Source organism: Rhinolophus sinicus, linkage group LG01 (genome assembly GCF_036562045.2).
Source record: "Rhinolophus sinicus isolate RSC01 linkage group LG01, ASM3656204v1, whole genome shotgun sequence".
Taxonomy (NCBI): domain Eukaryota; kingdom Metazoa; phylum Chordata; class Mammalia; order Chiroptera; family Rhinolophidae; genus Rhinolophus; species Rhinolophus sinicus.
In genome coordinates, this window is record NC_133751.1 from 152,937,494 (window position 1) to 152,957,051 (window position 19,558).

Genomic DNA, 19,558 nt, shown 5'->3' on the forward strand with positions numbered 1-19,558 from the left:
AGAAAGTTTAAGTAACTTGATCAGAAGCATAAAATCAAGAGCAAGGAGTGCAATAACAAAACTGAATGGATAATCTAATTCTGGAACTTCAGTGATGATTCACTTTCTTATCAACAATGCCATAAATTAACAATAACTAATCAAGATATGGAAACATCTCACCTCTTTGCTGCTTCCATCGCCTGACTTGCTCTGAATCTCCTTATTATCCAGATTTTCTATGTCAGATTCTCCGGAAGCCATTGGTACAGTTTCAGAGGCACTAGGACTGGGGATAAGTGATTGACGCTCATTTTCGGCCATTGTGGTTTTCACTGTGCTACTGCTCTTTTCCTTATCCTTGAGGAAATCTTGGGTGTTGCTCAATTCAGAAAGGGTATGGTCAGAAATATTCTCTTTAACGTAGGTATCATTTACATTGTCCATTGGCTCCTTGGGAACATTTTGTTTTTTGCGTAATACTTTAGAAAGCACACAGTTTATTCCTTTCTTGATCCTTGCCATTGCGTGCTGGAGATTTTTTGCTTCATCATTCTCTTCAGTTGTTGCAGCAGTGTATGAACTAAATGAGCTTACCAAGGCCAGAAACAGGTATAATATCTAAAGGAGGAAGTAATGAAAATAAGTATATCTCTTTTTTGTTTCCTTTTAAACAACAACAAATCCTTATAAAACAAAACAAAACAAACAAAAACTAACCTGAGATTTGAGAGCAGCATATGAACTACAATACTTTTTAGGCAATTCTTACTCATCTACAATGGGTCAGGTGCTGTGCTAGGGATTTGTAGAGCCAGAAGTCATCTTAAGGTCACAACTTTCTTTCTTTCTTTTTCTTTCTTTCTTTCTTTCTTTCTTTCTTTCTTTCTTTCTTTCTTTCTTTCTTTCTTTCTTTCTTTCTTTCTTTCTTTCTTTCTTTCTTTTCTTTTCCTTCCTTCCTTCCTTCCTGCTTTGTTTTTCTTTTTTGCAACATTTCATATATTTTTTTATATTTTTTATTTATCATTTTTATTAGTTTCAGGTCACAACATTCTATATTTCATTTTTATAAATGAAAAAAAAAGGCAAGATTTACAGATGTCAAATATCAAAGGACACAGAATGAACTCAGGTCTATCTAATTCTGAAGCTTGTTTTATTTCACTGAGCTAAGCTGCCTCTCCCAAGGTAAGAAAATGTATTGCTACTCCTGGTGGCTGACTTCACTTCAGCTTTATCCCAGAAAGTTGTCTAATGACATCGTCATGGATTCTGCAAACCTGTAAGGAATCTCATGGGGACAGAGCTATTCCTGGTTCTGAAGCTCACATCTAATTTTCCTTGAGACACACAAGCACAGGGATTGGATAGGTTAACTGATTATTGTGGTAATAAATTTGGTCAAATAAGACAGTGATGAGTGACATAAGTATCATTCTTAATACTTGCAAGTTATTTGAACCCAAGGATAGTATATATTTTAACCATAACTATCACTGAGAAGTATGATCAAGCATGTTCAGCTTCCAGAGAATCATTTTTTATTTTGTTTGTAATTGTGGAGAATTAGATGACATTTTAAACTTTAGTGTAAGAGATTCATATTGATTTTTCTCTTAAACTTAAAGTAATAATTTGAGCATTTTGCCTATTATGGGAGTTTTCTCTCTTCAGATATTTGAGTTTTTTAAGATTTAATTTACTTTATGCTTTACATATTTTTTTTAGAGGGAAAAGTTCAAATGGCGTACATTATCTATACAGTTAGTCCTCACTTAATGTCATCCATAGGTTCTTGGAAATGGTGATTAGTGAAATGCCATAAAACGAAACTAATTTTACCATAGGCTAATTGATATAGGCTATATTACCATAGGATAATTTTACCACAGGCTAATTGATAAGAACTAAGTTCCTACAGCATATTTCTGGTCACAAAAAACATCACCAAACTCTAAATAAAGACCCAAAACTCTTCTAATATTATACATTGAAATAAGCTATATATACATTTAAGAAAGATTAATAAAAACAAGTAAAACAATTATTTTCCAATCTGCTTATTGCAAGTCAGGGTTGAGGGTGGCCGAAATGATGTTAAACAAAATGTGTTATTCGAGTACCTGCTGTGCATATATAACTTATATAACTTGTGTTTCTGATTTCTTCACACATGAAGGTATACGTTCTCTTAAAAATAATTATACTGACAATTTATGTGCACATAAAATAAAATAAGTATATAAAGACCTCCTAATACTCATTTGTTAAAACTTCTTTCTGAGTTCTGGATCTATGTGAAGAGATGAAATTCTCAGCTACTCTGATAATTACTGTCTTTCTCATGCACATACACACCTGAGATAATATGAACTGCCCCCCATATAGTATTCAATTCTAATGGATTGCTTTTACTTCTCTATACCTAGATCTTCATATCTCTTAGGAAAAGAAGGTTTAATTAAGACTCATATGGGAAAATCAGAATACTATAGCAGATACTAATGTCATCAAATAAATAACCTTAATCTTAACCATAGTTTTGGGGCAGCAATGAAACGTAGGGTACAAGATAGCTCAATGTGGAAATTTCATACAGGTGAGATCATCTGAACGACTGCCATATGTTTTCTATAACCTACAATGAGAGAGTCTCAGAGGACAAAACATAAAAACTGACAAAACAGTGATCCAGAGATTAGTATGGCTGCTTTCACACTAGTGTCACATCTGACAATAAGGTTTACTACAGATAATCTTGGCAGGGATTCCAGGACCCTTGTAGGAACTACACTTTTGTATCTCTATCATTTTTCAAAGGATAGTAAGTTCAGGATGTAAGAGGGCAGGACCAAATATAAGTTAAGGTAGTTGATTGTTTCTTTTCCCTCCTTTATTTGATTTAGTATTAGGCATGGTGAGAAATAAGGAAAAGGTGTTAGATAATAATTTCATGACTATAAGCTCCATATGAGCAGGAACCACATTTTCTTTTAAGTAGACAACACAGTGCTAGGCACAAAGTCAGTGATAAACATTTGTTGAAAAATTAATTATTTATGGAGTGAACGAAAGAATAGATTTTGTACAAGGATTTGGACAAGGGAAAATTATGCTTTAGCAATTGTATTTTTAAGAGCTTTCAATCTAAGATCTCTTACATCATAGACATAGACACACATTTCCCTCATATACCCATGCAACATATATGTGTATACATACATATATAATAATAATGTTAAAAAGCTGAAAATGAAGTTCAAAATACTCTGGAACTGTGGAATAAAAAAAGAACTTTAAAACACTATACAACACTACTGCTTTGTTCAAATGTGCTCTGAATTAAAATAGTCTACAGTCTTTTAAAGGATTAAAAAGGAAAAACAGGATATGTAAATGACCCAAAACTATACAGGTCTGACTATCTCTTCTAATTTGAGCAATAAAGAAGGAAGGGGGAAATATATATTATATAAACTCAGGGTAACTTTCTTCCAGTCACAGTGTTACAACAAGATTCAAAACACATTTTGTTGCTTTTTGTTTATAAAGAGATAAAAGGTGAGATAATGTATAGAAAATAAAACATTTAAAAGTCTCTCCTGAAATTTGCTCTCTCCTTTACTTCAAACATATCTACTACCTATTAGGTGAGACTTGAGCAATTGATACCAAAACACAGTAGCAGGGAAGAGAAAGACAATTCAAAATTTACTTAAGTAATTATTTTTCTGATTAGTAATCAAGTACTTTAACATGTATTAAGGGTCTTCTATTTTAATATTGTTCTATTACATATTAATGTATTTAACTTGGAAATATATAAATATATTAACATACATATTTAGGGTCAAATTTTTTATTTTTAAAAAGCAACTAGATTTTATATTGTTTTCTACTTCTTTTCATGTTTTGATCTCTCTTTGGTTTGTTTATGTGACCTTAATAAGATACCATAATTCACCTGGTGACTACTATTTAAATTGCAGGTAAAACATCTGGAAGGTGCCTAACTGAAACTTATAATAATGTCAAATAATTTACAAAATTCTATAGTTGTGGGAGTTATAATTTCTAGAGTTTAAAGAAACTAAAGCCAACATTTATGATTATTTATAGAGTGTTAGCTAATTCTATTTAAATTACAATGACCCTTTAAGGCACGTATTATTGTTCCGCTTGTTCCGTTAGATATTGTCAAGGTTAGATAAGAAGCTGTGTAATTTGCATAAAGCTGCTTATTTAGTAAATAACAGAATTGAAATTTAAATCTATTTTTGATTGACTCTGAACTCTGTGTTTTCTCTACAACTCAACACTGCACAGAACTATTTAAAAGGCACTTTAAATATTAGCTTTTGTACACAATGACTTTTTTTTTATGATGACTTTTTTAACGTTTCCACTTAAGCCTCTGAATCACTGTTCGAATTTTGCTGGGTGAATAAGATAAAATTAAATTTTAAAAAAATTCTGAATAACTTCCCTTTATACCAGTGCTGTAGTTTTGGTGTGAAATTTTAATGCTGTAATGCAATGAGTTGGATGTGTGTGGGGAAAAAAATCTACAACCTCAAAAATTCTCTCCTTGCATTTCCCCCTTGTATTTACTCTAGTATTATTATTATGATGCCCCACAGCTGGATGACTGTTGAGGGGAATAAAACTTAAAAGATTTAGGAAGCCAAGCAATATGATGGTCTATCAATTGGAAATGGAAGTTCATGTAACTTCATTTTATCCTGAAACCCCTCTGCCCATAGACTTGAAGTTTCTGATCAGTATGAATGAGAAAAATGAGAAATGGAGTGGAGTCCAAAAACAAAGAAACAAATGAAATTACATTATTACCTCAGCATTTCCGATTCTTTTCTTTAGAAATGTGTGTGTGTGTGTGTGTGTGTGTGTGTGTGTGTGTGTGTGTGTGTGTTGTTCACCCCAGCCATCAGCCAAAGCCCTTTCTTTGGGAATAGAAATCTATATTTCATTTGGGAAATCACCCTTATCCCATTAGTAGTTGTATGATTTGGGTTTGGATTGACACCATCTCCAGCTCTAAGAGAGGAGTCTGAGAGGCTTAACATAGTAATTAATATATGTTAATATATTCCACACCCTGGGCAATAGAGATTGGTTCAGAAATGGACATGTGACTCAGAGCTAATGAGATAATAGGGGAAATTTGCTGTGGCTTCTAGGAAAGAAATAGGAATTTACTCTTCTATTAGACTTGAAAACATGAAGCTTTAGACTGCAGCAGCCATCTTAATAACACAGAGGCTACCAGACAGTAATGGGCATAGAAAAAGACAGATCTGAAATATACAAAGAGCTGTCTTTAATGATCTTGTTTGAAATTATGTGTCACACCATAACTGAAGTTAAATATCTCCTGTTTTGAGTTACGTATTGATATATATGCTCATTTTTGTTTCAGCCAGTTGGAATAGTATTTTATGTTACTTGGAGTTGAAAATGTATTGATAGCTAGGAAGGCAGGGGATATTGCAGTATATTTACACATTGGGCACTGTTCTAGGCTTTGATGATACAAAGAAGCATCATGATCTCTTCCTTCATGGAGCTTACAGTTTAATAAGGAAGAGAGATAAGTACATCCACAATGAAAGATTTTGTTGACATTATTGTGGATAAGCACATCCACAAGATTGACATTATCAATAATGTCAATGTGGTAAGTGTGTGACAGTGGTTATGGCCAGGGTGAAATAGAAGCAATGAGGAAGGGCACCAATCCAATGGAGTCTAATCTGTGATGTTCTTTTTAGTCTCTTGGGAAATGTACTTGATCTCTAATAATTATGATTAAAAAGCAAATATCATGTCCATTTATTCCTGTAAGAACAATTTTCTTTTGTAAGTTGTTCCTTTCTCTTAGAAGAAGAAAAACCTACTTACTCAATTCATGTAGCACCACTTCAATAACTGGAAATCTAAAAGTGAAAGCTTTTTCTCTTAGTTAATGCATAATAGTTTTATAGGACAGTGGTTTTCAAACTTTGCAGCACAATTTAATCAAATGAGGATTCCTAAAAAATCCTGATGACCAGGCTATGTCCACATACCAATAAAATCAGAATCTTTGGGAATAGATCCAAGACATTAGTATATTTTTATTAATTCCTCAGGTACTTTCAATGCACAGCCATGCTTGACAACTAGTGTTAGCTTAAGTGCTTAAGTTTTCTACACTTAGCGCACATCTCAAATTGGACCACCCATATTTCAACTGATCCATAGCCACATGTGGCTCGATGCCACCATATTGGACAGCACAGCTATAGACCACTGAGTGCCATAAATCCACAACATGAAAATACTGGACTATATTATATCAAGGAAAATTTAAAAGCATGGATTACTTACCAGTAAATTTCCAATTAAAATGACCATCATGTAAAAAGGAAAACAATGGAATTGGCCTGCTACATTAAAGCAATCCCATAAAGTCTCTATCCACTCTCCACAGAGAATCCGGAACACGGTCAGATAGGAGTGGAAGAAATCAATCATGTGCCAGCGTGGGAGTTGAGAGTCTTTGTCCACGTTCCAGATACAATCTTTGTAACTCGAACCAAACATGTTCATGCCAACCACAGCAGAAAAGAACATGAATGTGAACAAGAGCAGGATCAAGTCTTTCAGGGCCACCAATGAGGTACTAAGAGTCAGCATCAGAATCCTAAATGTTGGCCAATATTTCCCCAGCTTGAAAATTCGCATCTAAGAGAGCAATGTAAAAAACAACAAACATAAGAAACAAACAACACAAAACCTAGTTAGCATTTATTATGATGCACATTTAAGATTTTTATCAACATTATTCACATACACATATACAATATTTAATGCAATATTCAATTTTGAGCATTAATACTAACCACCAAAAAGTCATTTCATATAGAATTCTTAATACATCATAGATATTCTATAATTTTGTACACTAAACCCATATATTCTCATCTATTGATCGCTCAATTCCCATTCAAAATTATACTATTACAATTAATCTGGTTTTATGTTTTAATGTCTGATAGGACAACCATCAATTCTTTGTTTTGCTTTTTATAATGTATTGGCTATTTTCCCACACTCTGACATATAGGTGATGTTGGAAAAGCTTGTCACCTTCCACTGAATTCCATTGAAGGATCTATTGTGTATTTCCCTTTTAACGTAACATATCAGATACCAAACGCAACATTCTAGGTTTAGTTTGAATATTTCCCTTCTTTTCACTAAAGTTTGGATTTCTTTTGTTATAGCACAAGATTTCCTTAATATTTTAGCCACCATGTCACAATAAAATTAGGCATCTAAAACCCATATATCATTTTAATACATTCTGTGTCATCCCTAACTATTTCTAGTATATATTTGGCTTTCTGGACTCAAGAGTACGAATTTATGTTTATCCATGTAAAACTTAATCATCTTATATTCAGTCTGTTATTACCCTTTCATATATTTTGATACTATCTTTTATCATATTTTCTGCATTCCCCAGTCTTGTTTCATCCATGAATTTGATAACTATATCTTGTATATATTTCTCTCACTCATTAGAAAAGTTTATGGATGAGGATTTAAGACAGGGCTCTAAAGAATCATTTGTATAAGATCCAATCTACTAAGTTGTTCTTATTTATTGCTACATTCCTTTAACTTGTTATCAGAATGTGAAAATATATTATCAAATACTTAACATTTCCATAAATACCATTCTAATAACACTATTCCATTTCCTAGTTTTCTGAGTCTTATCCTCACCCTGCATTGAGACATACACTGATTCTGACTTAACAGTTTTCAAAACATTCCACTGGCCTGACTGCTTTTACATTTAGAAATACCTGATTACAGTTCCTTACTTATACATTGACATTCTGCTTCTGGCGCTCTTCATTACCCTGTTCCTCAAAACTGACCCAGTACCCTGGCCCTGCTTCCTAAAACTACATCTCAAATGTGCTACATTTATGGTTATTTCCTTTACCGCTTTGGTCAAATAACAGCATTTGGAGACTGCTTTCTGTTTCCTGGGGTAGTGTTAATTTATTCAGCTCTCAATGACCCAAGGGTATTACTATTCTTCCCATTTTATGTCTGAGGAAACTAAGATAAATTTTCATTAAAAAAAAATTTAGGTCGTGGACTCTACTTACCACCCTGAATAATCGAAAAAGAGCCATTCCATGAATCTTTGTTAGATAAAGTTCTGCTAAACCATGGAACACAATTAGGCAATCAAAAATGTTCCAGCCTTTTTGGAAATACCCATATGGATGCATGGCAATTATTTTAAAAATCATTTCTGCTGTGAAAATTCCAATAAAAACCTAAATAAAAACAAAGCACATGGATGAGAATATGATTCCAATAGCTCTAGTCAGAACCCTCATGCACAGAAACTAACTTTTCACTGCCACACTCTTCATAGTTCCTCTGTCCATATCTAATTAGGTTTGGAGTCTATATTATAACAACACACTCATACATTTTATTTAACAATCTAATGTTAAACACTGTATACAGAATCTTCAATTATTTTTTTAATGTCAGTCTGGAAGAAACTGAAAGAATATTTGAACGTGAAATTTTTTCAGTTTGGATAGTTCCTTTTGGTTTATGGAGTATATATTAAGGTAATTAATTTTTCAACTAGTAAAAGAATAAAAGAGGTACATATATGATACAGAATGAAAACAGAGTAAACCTATGGAAACTGCCCTTTTAAAGCTATACCGGTAGAAATAACTAAATTACTGTTTTGGTATCAAGTAAATGTATGATTCAAAACTGGGAGCTGTTTACCTGTATGAATACCAAGCAACTAACATCAGCAACAATAAAAATAAAATAAAATGAAATAAAATAAACACTATATATTTGCTTAAATGTGACTTGTTTTTAAATTCACAGGACTCTCTTTTGCCTTTTAAATCATATGGGAAGAAAAGGATCGGTGAGACCAAACGATACCTTGACAAAGGCAAAGGCAGGTGGTGAGAGCAGACAGGGTCAAGTGTAGCTGTAGCCAGGATTCAGAATCAGGTGTCAGTGTAGAACTTTTGTGTTATTGCACCATGGCCCTTCTTTGATCTACGGGGCTATAGTACCAAGAGAGGGTATACTTGGGAAGGGAGAGGGAATAAATAATTTCCACTTAACCTTACTGCCAAGCAGCTGGCTAGGAATCCCAAATTTAAATGACAGAATTTTCAACTCTAGGTAGAAACCTATTCAGTGATAAGAACATTTACAAAATAGGACTGGGAGTGGTGAAGTGGAGAAGCATGAAAACAAGACTACATCCAATACTCATATAATGCACTTGCAACATATTGCAGTTATAAAATAAATAAAGGGATAATAATGATTAAAATTTTAAAGTTGCAAATGAAAAGAACCTTACCTTGTTTTCAATGCTGAGAACATTGATGGTTTCTTTACTTATTGGATAACATTCCAAGGCCATAAAAAAGATGTTTAGAATTATGCATACAGTGAGAAACAGATCAGTAAATGGGTGCATTATAATTACATGGACAAAGTCTTTCAATTTTAACCAACAGGGAGAACAATTCCAGATCAAGAGAGTTTTAGCAAATTTATACCAACACAATGGGCATCTCTTCTGAGAGGTTTGATGTTCTGCAATGAAAGAATGGACAAACTCAACGTTAGTAAATTGTCTATTTAAATTTAACTAATAGAAAGTTTTCACTTTTGCATGTAAAAACAGGTTTGAAACTAGACTTTTGACTTGGAGTTACCAAATAGAAATATTTTATATTAATAAAAAGCAGAGCAAAGGAAATTTCCTCTGAAATTTTGTTCATGCTCGCTGAGTCAGACAAATGAAAACAAGACAAACTATATTAGAAAAACAAAACATAGGCGTGTCTCTCAAGAAAAACAAATATGGAATATAATGGAGAGTTATATAATTCCTAGATTTATATGCTTTACAAATAATGCCTTTCAACATTGTCCATGATAATGAGTTACTTGCTCTGTGTTTAAAAAGCAAAAGTCAACATAGAAAGGACCTTAATATCTTAATGTTATATATTCCAACCTATATTTTTAGTTATAACTTACCACTTTTATGTTACTTTAAATACTAAAGAAAATTCCTTGGCACTCTTTGGTAATGCTTTCTAATGTTTAAAACACTATCTTATGGAAATTTTATGACTTGTTCATCCTAGTATTCTCAGGTTATTCCTTAAATTTTAGCTATTATCAAAATTCTGAAGAAATTGCAGGATTTCTTTAAAAGCAAATTTTATAAATAGTACCCTCCATAGTATCTAAATATTCTTTACCTTCTCCATGTCTGATAGTAGCATCATCCAACACATCCAAAGAAGTGATTATACAAGTTGGTGATCTTTTCTTCATTTCTATTTCTGTGGTCTTGGTCTAAAAAGAAAGTTGATGAGTCTAATATTGGCTTCTTCCCTTTGTGGCTCCAAGGCTATAACTATAAGAAGATTTATAACCTTCTTAAAAATGCTGATTCTACTTCCAGAAACTTTTTTTTAAATGAATGTGTATACTTTAAAACTCAACGAAAATAATTTTATGCTATGAGGTCAATTATAAAAGGAGTAAACGAGAGGATGAGAGTGGTATTACCCATATTTGACAAGGAATTCAATGTGTAGTTTAGGATTATTGTGAAATATCCAGTTGGCAAATATGTTATTGAAAAGTGTTCCTTGAACAACTTAAATTTTTTCCTTGAGGAAATGTTAATTTTATAACTTTATATATTATCTTGATAAAATTAAAATGATTTAGTTTCATGGTAATGAAATAAGTCTTGAAGAATATCAGGTAATAGGATGAATTTAAAGGATTGCTTTGGTTAGAACATATGAGTATATGAAAATTCCATAAACAAATCATTCTTTCTGTCTCTCATGTTTCTTGAGCAATGGTTTTAAGGTACTCTCTGTTTTGCTGATGTGGCTACACAGGGTTAAAAAGAACCCTTGTACTGGAAAAACACTCAAAACTCCTAGGCTTTGATGTAGATATTACAAGTTCTACACATTCATAAGTATTACAAATATAGCCCAAAGTGTTTCTAGTGACCATGTATAAAATTTGTATTAGTATTTAAACTCTAAGAAACTGACAATGGGTAGACGATATTACACCACAGAGTTTCCAACAGTTTTTACATTTGGCACATAAAAGAATGAGAATACTTATATATTTGGTAACTTGGGGTAAAGAAGTGAGGCTACTCCTGGATAGAGGAAACTGACATGGGAGAAGTTGCCACTTTAACACTGAGGCAATTAGTAATTGAGGTTCACTGGTAACCCATACACTACACACTCTGGTTGGCAAGTTCTGCTCTGGCCTCTCTGAAGAGGCATAATAGGCATGAAAGCATTCATATTCATGCCAGTCAAGTCCCCTCTAATGTCATAAATACTGGAGCTAGAGGAGGTAAAAACCAACTGTATTACATCATGAGTTTCATTAGCAGAGTCTGCAGGTCTACAGATCTGATTCTCCTCCCCATTTTTTTAAAATTCAGAGTAAGCTAAAAAGTCAGGATGCAAAGTTAATTTATTTACTTAAACCATGGTTATTTCAGAAACTATTTTTTAGCTGACCTATAAGGTTACATAAGATATGAATTTTACAATTCCAAATTACCATGAGATTAAAAAACAACAGAAGTATAATTTTTCTGTTATTAAGATCTGACAGGGATTTCCCAAATATCTTCATAAAGATGATACTGTGGTGACATAGTGAAGAATATCCTCCACTATGTTCTTAATACAAAGAAATTACTTCTTGTAGAGCTGTTTCTGATAGTGAACAACATTTAATGGAATCACACCAAAGAACAACTGAGTAAAGACAATTACGTGTGTGGCGGATGGGGGATGGAGTGCGGGGAGTCATAATGTTATTGTTGACATAATTCAATGCTCAATTCTCTTCTAATTTGGCTTGAATGATGGACATACTTTAGAATATAAAATGAACAAACCACATATCGTTCTAGTAATATATACACCCTGATTGAGCTTCTCAAAAATATTGCATGAATGCCCACAAGTGGGCCAACTCTTGAGGATATAGCTATTTACAATACAAATTGAGAGGATCCTAACTCACTAACTCTCCTTTTTGGAAGTTTGAGAGCTAATAAGGGCATATACATGAATTTCAAACAATTCAATGGTAAAACGAGACTGGAAAAAGGCACTAGGCTTCTTCTCACAACTGGTTTAAATTTTCTCTGGAGGGAGGAATGAATAAGGAAGAACCCAGTCAATTTCTAGCATTTAGCAATGAAACTACCTGAAGTGCTCATTTTGGACTCAGACCGTTCTGGACTGCAGCCACACTGGTGATTCTAATCCTCTGGCTCACCCTGGTTCCTTCACCTATATAGCATAAACTCATTCCTCAGATCTCAGCTCAAGTGTCATTTCACAGATAAAAATCTTTTCAGACTCAGAGATAGCCTTTATTATAGGCTCTTAAAGCATCATGTTTCTTTCTTTTACAGCACTTACTACAGTTTTTGTTTTGTTTTGTTTGTTTTTTAGTAGAGAGTAATACAGTGAACCACGATGAATCCAACATTCAGCTTCAACAATTAATATAATAACATTATATTCTGCATTTTTCATGTGTTGCTCATCTGATTTTTTGATAGATTTTAAATCAAATTTCAGATGTTATATAATTATCACAATAAGCATTTAAAAAACATAATCACAACACCATTATCATTATCAGCACAATTAGTAATTCCTTAATATTATCAGATACCCAGACCATGCTCAAGTTTCTTTCATTGCTCAGAAACATTCTATTGTAGTTGACTTGTATCAATCAAAATACAAATTAGATCAAAAACTGAGAATTTCCACTCAAGGTGCTGGATTAGGTAAATGTTGTGCTTCCCTACTCTCAAGACCACATCAAAATTGTAACTAAACTACAGAACAACCATCACTGAGAATTGCCTGAAGTCTAGCTGAACCAAAGCCCTATAACTAAGGACATACAGAAGAAGCCACATCAAGACTAGTAGGAGTGGCAGAGACATGGAACAGGCTGACCCCACACCTGTGTGTGACTGTTAAAAATTGGGAGGGCTATCTCGGCTGGAGATGTAGGGTATAGCATAAGGAATATAGTCAATAATACCGCAATACCTATATATACTGCTTGGTGGGAACTAGAATAGTCAGGGGGATCACTTCTTAAATTATATAAATGTCTAACCACTATGCTGTAAACCTGAAATATAATATGGAATGTCAATTGCAAAATTTAAAAAGGGGAGGAAAAGGTGAAGGAGAAAAGAGGTTCAAATTTTCACGTATAAAAAAAATAAGTCACGAAAATGTAATGTACAAGATAGGGAATACAGTCAATAATATTGTGATAGCATGGTGCAGTGTCAGATGGTTGATGGATTTATCATGGTGATCACTCCTTTAGGTATACAATGTTGAATAACTATGGTGTACACCTGAAACTAAGATAATATTGTATATTAGCTATATTTTAATAAAAATTTTAAAAAGAAAACAAATACAAATAAGTACATATTGTATTTAGTTTGGCAGGTCCACGGATTACCTTGTGATTTTATTTTTTTTTCCCTATGTGATTTATTTGTTGGGGATAGGTCACTTATGCTGTAGTATTTTCCGTATTCTTTGACAGATTGTTTCCATTTAGTGTAATTTAATCTGTTTTTCTCTCTCCTATAGTCTCTAAAAAAATTAAACCTAGAGGCTTATTAGATGTAACTCAGATTTTGGAAAGGACATATTGTATGTCGTGTTTTATGTTTTCTATTTCATAACATAGGGGAACACATAATGTCTAGTGGTACTAGAATTACAATTTTGTGTTTATGATAATTTTATAGTTTATCTCCTCATTAGACTATTAGCTTCATGAAGATAGACACTATATTTATATTTATTAAAGTATTTTTATCTTCAGTGCGTAGTACAATGGCTAGCATATTACAGATTGTCAATAATGTTTTATTAGACAGATCAGCTATAGGAATGTCTGTGTAGATGGGGAAATAATTTGAAAATATTTGTAATCCTAAAGTTGTATATATCTGATTCCGTTTCTAAGGTTTTGCCTGTAACTGACAATTCATAGAAGAGTTTCACTTGAAAACTGTGTAATTGATGGAATAATAATATTGTTTCAGCATTGAAACAAAGAAGTGGTTAACACTAGATTCTCTTCTTCAGTGTTGACAAATCTAATACCAATAAATGTAGATAAAACTTTGCAACTGGAACTCAGTGAGGATTAAATTTGAAAAGTCATGAAGGCACATACGTGTCTGGTACATAGTTGATGCTCAATAAGCATTTATTTTATTATTATTGTTGTTGTTGTTTTTGTTGTTGTTGTTTTTCCCCTCAAAAGAGGAGAGGATATTGTCAAAGACTTAAGAATTTTATGTTTCTGAAGTATTCTCCATATAGATTGCTGTGCCTTCTTGTGTTTTTCTTGTTGTGTTCCCTACAACTAGCCATTGACATTTGCCAGTTGCTTAATATAGTCTAAGAAGTGCCAAGTTCTTAACATGAATTTATTTCACTTGCATCTTACAACTACCTATGAGACAGATACTATAGTAATTTACATATTACAGATGAAGAAGCTGAAGTTTATAAAGGTTAACAGAATTGGCAAATATCATACATCCATGAAGTAGCTCAAGTCTATATCTGACTGCAAAACTGTGCTTTTAGCCAATACGATCCATTGCTTTCCTATAATGTGAGAATATGAAGCATCTAAGCACTCTCCTGGTAATACCAACATTGGCATTAGAATCTGACGAGTCTTCACTTAGATTGGTCACCTAAAGGGACCTCAGCTTGTTTCAAGTTCCTGCTCCAGTGTTTTCTTATGTATAAATAAAACAAGAAATCTTGTGAAAGTGGTTTTCACTCTCACTTCCCAGAAAATCTTTGCATGACAAAATGTTCTAGTAACTCTTCCAAGAAAATAAATCCTTTGTAATTGAAAGATGTTAATTAAAATCAGAAAGGCTTTTTGTGATCCAGAGCAGCCAAATGAATGGAGATATTGGGAAATTGGGAAAAAATTCAAGTTCTTAAGCAGAGTTAATAGGGCATCTTGTCTTGGGATAAGGCAAGCATTGTGCTCTTGGATATATTTGTGGGTAGCCCTTGACATTTGAAATGACACTTCAAAACAAATTACACATTCAACATATCATTCAGACCATAATCATTCAATCTGAAGAACCCTAGACTCATTTCTAGAGACAGAAAGTTTTTGTAATTTGTTCTTCTGTGACTTCCTCATGGGTGATATAATGGCTATACTCAAGAGCCTCTTTTTACACATGCTTTCTTCATATAGCTTATAATTGCTTCCTGTTTCAATGGTATACATGTTATGGACCAGGTAGACAGAAGTATCTATTGATAACTTGTCATTTGGTATGATCTTACATCGTGTTGTTCAGGCCCCACTTTTTGGTACAATGACTTTCTTAGAGCTTATTCATTGATAATGGTTTAATAAAACGGTTACCTAGGTAGGCAAGTTAACGTTTTCCTCTTTTTGACCTAGAAGGGTCCTTTGGCATTAATTGACCTCTTAGCCAGCTTTACTGTACATTCCACTTAGTACCATAGTGTATCTTGTCCCTTTACCTTTCCCCATCTCTTTTTACCCTCCTCAAATGAGAGGGTCCTTGGTATAGCTACTTTCTATGCTTTATTTGTTCCCTCAATCTGTGTTTGTCCATTTAACATAAAATGAAGTTAGTTTTTTTTCCCCCCCAGTATAGACAATCTTCATTAGCAGGTATTAAGGTGCAAAATAGTAACAAATCCAGAGGGATCTAAAGGAGGTAGAACATGGCTCTCTTTCCCCAAGTGAGGGCCCTGTAAGCAGGCCAGTGGCGTGGGAGCACTTGACTTGACTATGGACACTTTGGGCACAGCACTCCTTCCAACAAGATCCCAGCAGGAGGTCTCCTCACAACAGGGCGAAAGGAGCAACACCTGGAAAAAGCATGGGCTGTGTCCCATCCCAGGTTTCTTGGCTTCTGCCCACCGCACACCTCAACAGCTCCTGGGAGGAGTATTAGGACACTGGGCTATATCTATTCCTCTCTGAACCAAGGAAGAGGTGTGAGATTGCCAGGTCCTATGGGATATAAGGAAGCTACTTCTAGTTGCTTTCCTGGGTCCTTTTCTTCCTTTTAGCACAATTACAGCACAATTAAGAGTTTAAAAAATAATTTCCTATGACTTTGTTAATGTTATTTCTGTCAATACTTTTAGGTTCATAGACCAAATCTTTTGCTATGAAGTTTAAAATCTGAAAATATATTAAAACACAACACTAAAATAATTGAAAATAAGTGTAATCCCTCATGAAGTTTTACTAATCATGGGTTTAATTATTCTATGGATAAAATAATTTCTAATATCATCATGCTCAGTGCATTTCCTCTTGAAGAAACTAGAAAGCCAATAAAGTAATTTTTTTCTCTTTTTACAACTTCAATACTGTACTTTATCCTTGCATTTAGTACTTCATGATTTCTAAATTATGGAAGGCACTAGCACTTTTCAGTTGAACACCAAAATTTTGTAGTTAATTCTGATGTACTATCTGAAGCAAGTTTGAATTAATAAACTACACTTGCATTAAGAGAAGTCAAGTTCACATATATATACATACACATATATATATATATATATATATATATATATATATACATATATATATATATATATATATATATATATATATATATTCATAGTTTAACAGAAGTAATAATACACATTTTGGAACAAAAAATATATGTATTAAAGAAATCTTTAAAGATGTTGGCCGTTCTTACCACAGTGCACTCAGGAAGGAACATTATGTAGCAAAAGTGAGATCTCTTACCAAAATCACTTTTGATCTTCTTATCATGTACCACAAACAGATAGTGAGCATCTAGTAGAAGGCAATGTGCTCTAAGACTGTGAGAAGAGAACTCAAACTCTGTCATTCTAAGAAGCATTTTTACAAATGTGTACCTCAACTGCTTTGTTTCCTTCTTGAAGTTCTTTTAAAGTGTCCTGAAATTTCGGTTCAGTCTTCTGAGCTTTTTCAGCGGCTGCCTGCTTTTCTTCATCATAGGACATAGCGAGGATGCCCAAGAACAAACTTGCCATGTAAAAGGCAAACCAAAAACTTATTACAATAAAAAATATCATGTAGATCTTCCCAGAAGCATAAAGGATCTAAGGTGAAGTGAAAAACAGGACAAAGGAGGAAAATGTTATTTGTTTTCCTGTAATCTCCTGTTTTAAAATAAAGTTATACGTGGAATGTAATCACAAGACAGTTTAAGTACTCATACCTAGAGAAATAAGTAAAATGTTCTTCAACTGAAGACATTACATATACATACACATATATACATATGTATGTATATATATGTATATATATATGAGATATATATATATATATATGGTATAAAATATATGGTACAAAAACAAAAGAAGAATTGAGTAATTTAGGGTGAGCATTTTACTTTTATATCTTCATAAAATAGACAAAACATTTTGAAAAAAAATTGTCATCTCTCAATAAAGAAAGCTGAACAATCTGATTATGGAAGATTACTTTCTTTGCAGTAGAATCTTTAAACTTATGAAATTTAATAAAGTCAGAAAATGAATGTTTAGAGATTACTTTCTTCTGATCATTACTTTACGGAAACACCACAGGTACAAAATAAGGTATTCAAAGGGGTGGGGAACAGAATTATTTCTGCATCTGTCAGAATACCTACTTTGGTGAAGAAGCTTTGAATGAATCACAAGGGAAAGTCATATAATTCAATTATATGAATTCATTTTTAGATAGAAAACACAAAATTTTAGATTTCCAAACTGAGAATTGACTAGCTTTTATTTCTTAATAATTACCTAAGATAAATCAGGAAATTTAAAAACTTAGGAAATTATATGTAGACATTACAAATCCAAAATATAGTCCAATGACTTATTCTCATTGATTAAAAGTACATGAAGAAAATTCAAAAAGAAAATGGGAATAGTTTTTATTTTTCAGCATCCATTTGAATCAATAAATATTATTTACAGAAAATATTGTGCTGATGTAACAGAGTTAAGAATGTTTACGGATTCATAGGAAGTTCTATTCAATCAGAAATAATTTTTATTAATCTATAGTATACTTGTCTTTAAAAGTATTTTAAATAAACCTTATTATCCCAGTGAGTCAGCTATTTAGGATTTGGTTAAGTATGTAATTTTCCCACTGAGCATTTATAGTAGTATATTCAGGAGTCAATAATAGATATTATGGAGTATACCACAGGCCATAAACATTAATAAGTAATTTATGTTTATCATCTTATTAATTTTGTGCAACACTTTTATGTGGTATTTACTATTATTTCCAAAGTGCAAAAGAAGAGAGATGAAAATCGATAGCAAAATGACTTGCCAAAGATTTCACAACTACAGGGGGATACCTAAATCCAAAATTTTTGCTCTTTTCACTATATGAAGTTGGTGGAGGACAAAAGAATACAATCTTATTAGGATGAAAAAGTGTAAAAATTCTAGTTCTATTAGATTTTAGTATGAAATTGGAGCAAATAGTTTTGTTATGAAAATCAAATGAAACTATGCATGCAAAGATCTTAGCTCATGGCAAATATGCAATAAACATTTAACTATTGTTAAATATAACTCCATTCCATGAACATTAACACTTTGTTTTGCTCATTTTTGTAACCATGGTGTATCAAAGAGTACATGGATGAAATACTTATTTGTTGAATGAATGGAGAATAATATTCTCTAAAGCACGAGCTGTTCTCTTTGGGAATAATCACTGAATTTTCCTAGTCATACTCAGTTCAGTTTAGGGCAACGCGCAGAGTACAAGTCCAGTTCAAATCAAAGAAAACTTTATCTACACAAGTCAATAAAACTTAGAATGTGATAATGATGAAGGTACTATGTGGAATCCATTCCCAAACGGATTTTTCATTTCAGTGGTAGTGGGAAAGAATTTCCTTTAAACCAATGCTAACAACAAAATTAGCTAACACACTTTAAGGGTTGTAAAAAAAGCAAGACATTATTATATAAAGTGACAATCCATAAATATTCACTTATACTTTTCATTTATTAAAACTTCATTAAGCATTTCTATGTATTAGATGCTGAGAACACAAAAATTAAAATAACACAAAATACATCTTCTTAGGTAGTATATCTCCTAGTGGAAAGAAGAACTGAACAAACAATTGAAATAACCACTATCAGAGGCAATTATAGCGTTCTGTGGAATTCTGTTATAGGATATGCCTAACTCTGAAAGGAGGGCTTAGGGAAAAGCTCAAAGAAGGAATCTTTGAGGCATGAATTCGAGCATGAAACTCAAGACAGAAAGAATTGAATTCAGGCAGAGTACAACCTAGATTGAAACAAGAAATTATGGGATAAAC

At 32.8% G+C, this 19,558-nt stretch overlaps 1 protein-coding gene across 3 annotated transcripts in view; it reads right to left on the reverse strand.

Annotated features, from left to right (window-relative positions):
• The window catches only part of SCN7A (sodium voltage-gated channel alpha subunit 7), an 82,147-nt gene that overhangs the window by 23,530 nt on the left and 39,059 nt on the right, over positions 1-19,558 (reverse strand). For all 3 annotated transcript variants that reach the window (XM_019727350.2, XM_019727351.2, XM_074337380.1), the window contains 6 exons: positions 17,106-17,312; positions 10,332-10,428; positions 9,416-9,654; positions 8,166-8,339; positions 6,367-6,723; positions 163-600 (listed from right to left, as the gene is read on the reverse strand). In XM_019727350.2, coding sequence (XP_019582909.2) covers positions 163-600; positions 6,367-6,723; positions 8,166-8,339; positions 9,416-9,654; positions 10,332-10,428; positions 17,106-17,312 — 1,512 coding nt within the window. The remainder of the gene's footprint in view (positions 1-162; positions 601-6,366; positions 6,724-8,165; positions 8,340-9,415; positions 9,655-10,331; positions 10,429-17,105; positions 17,313-19,558) is intronic.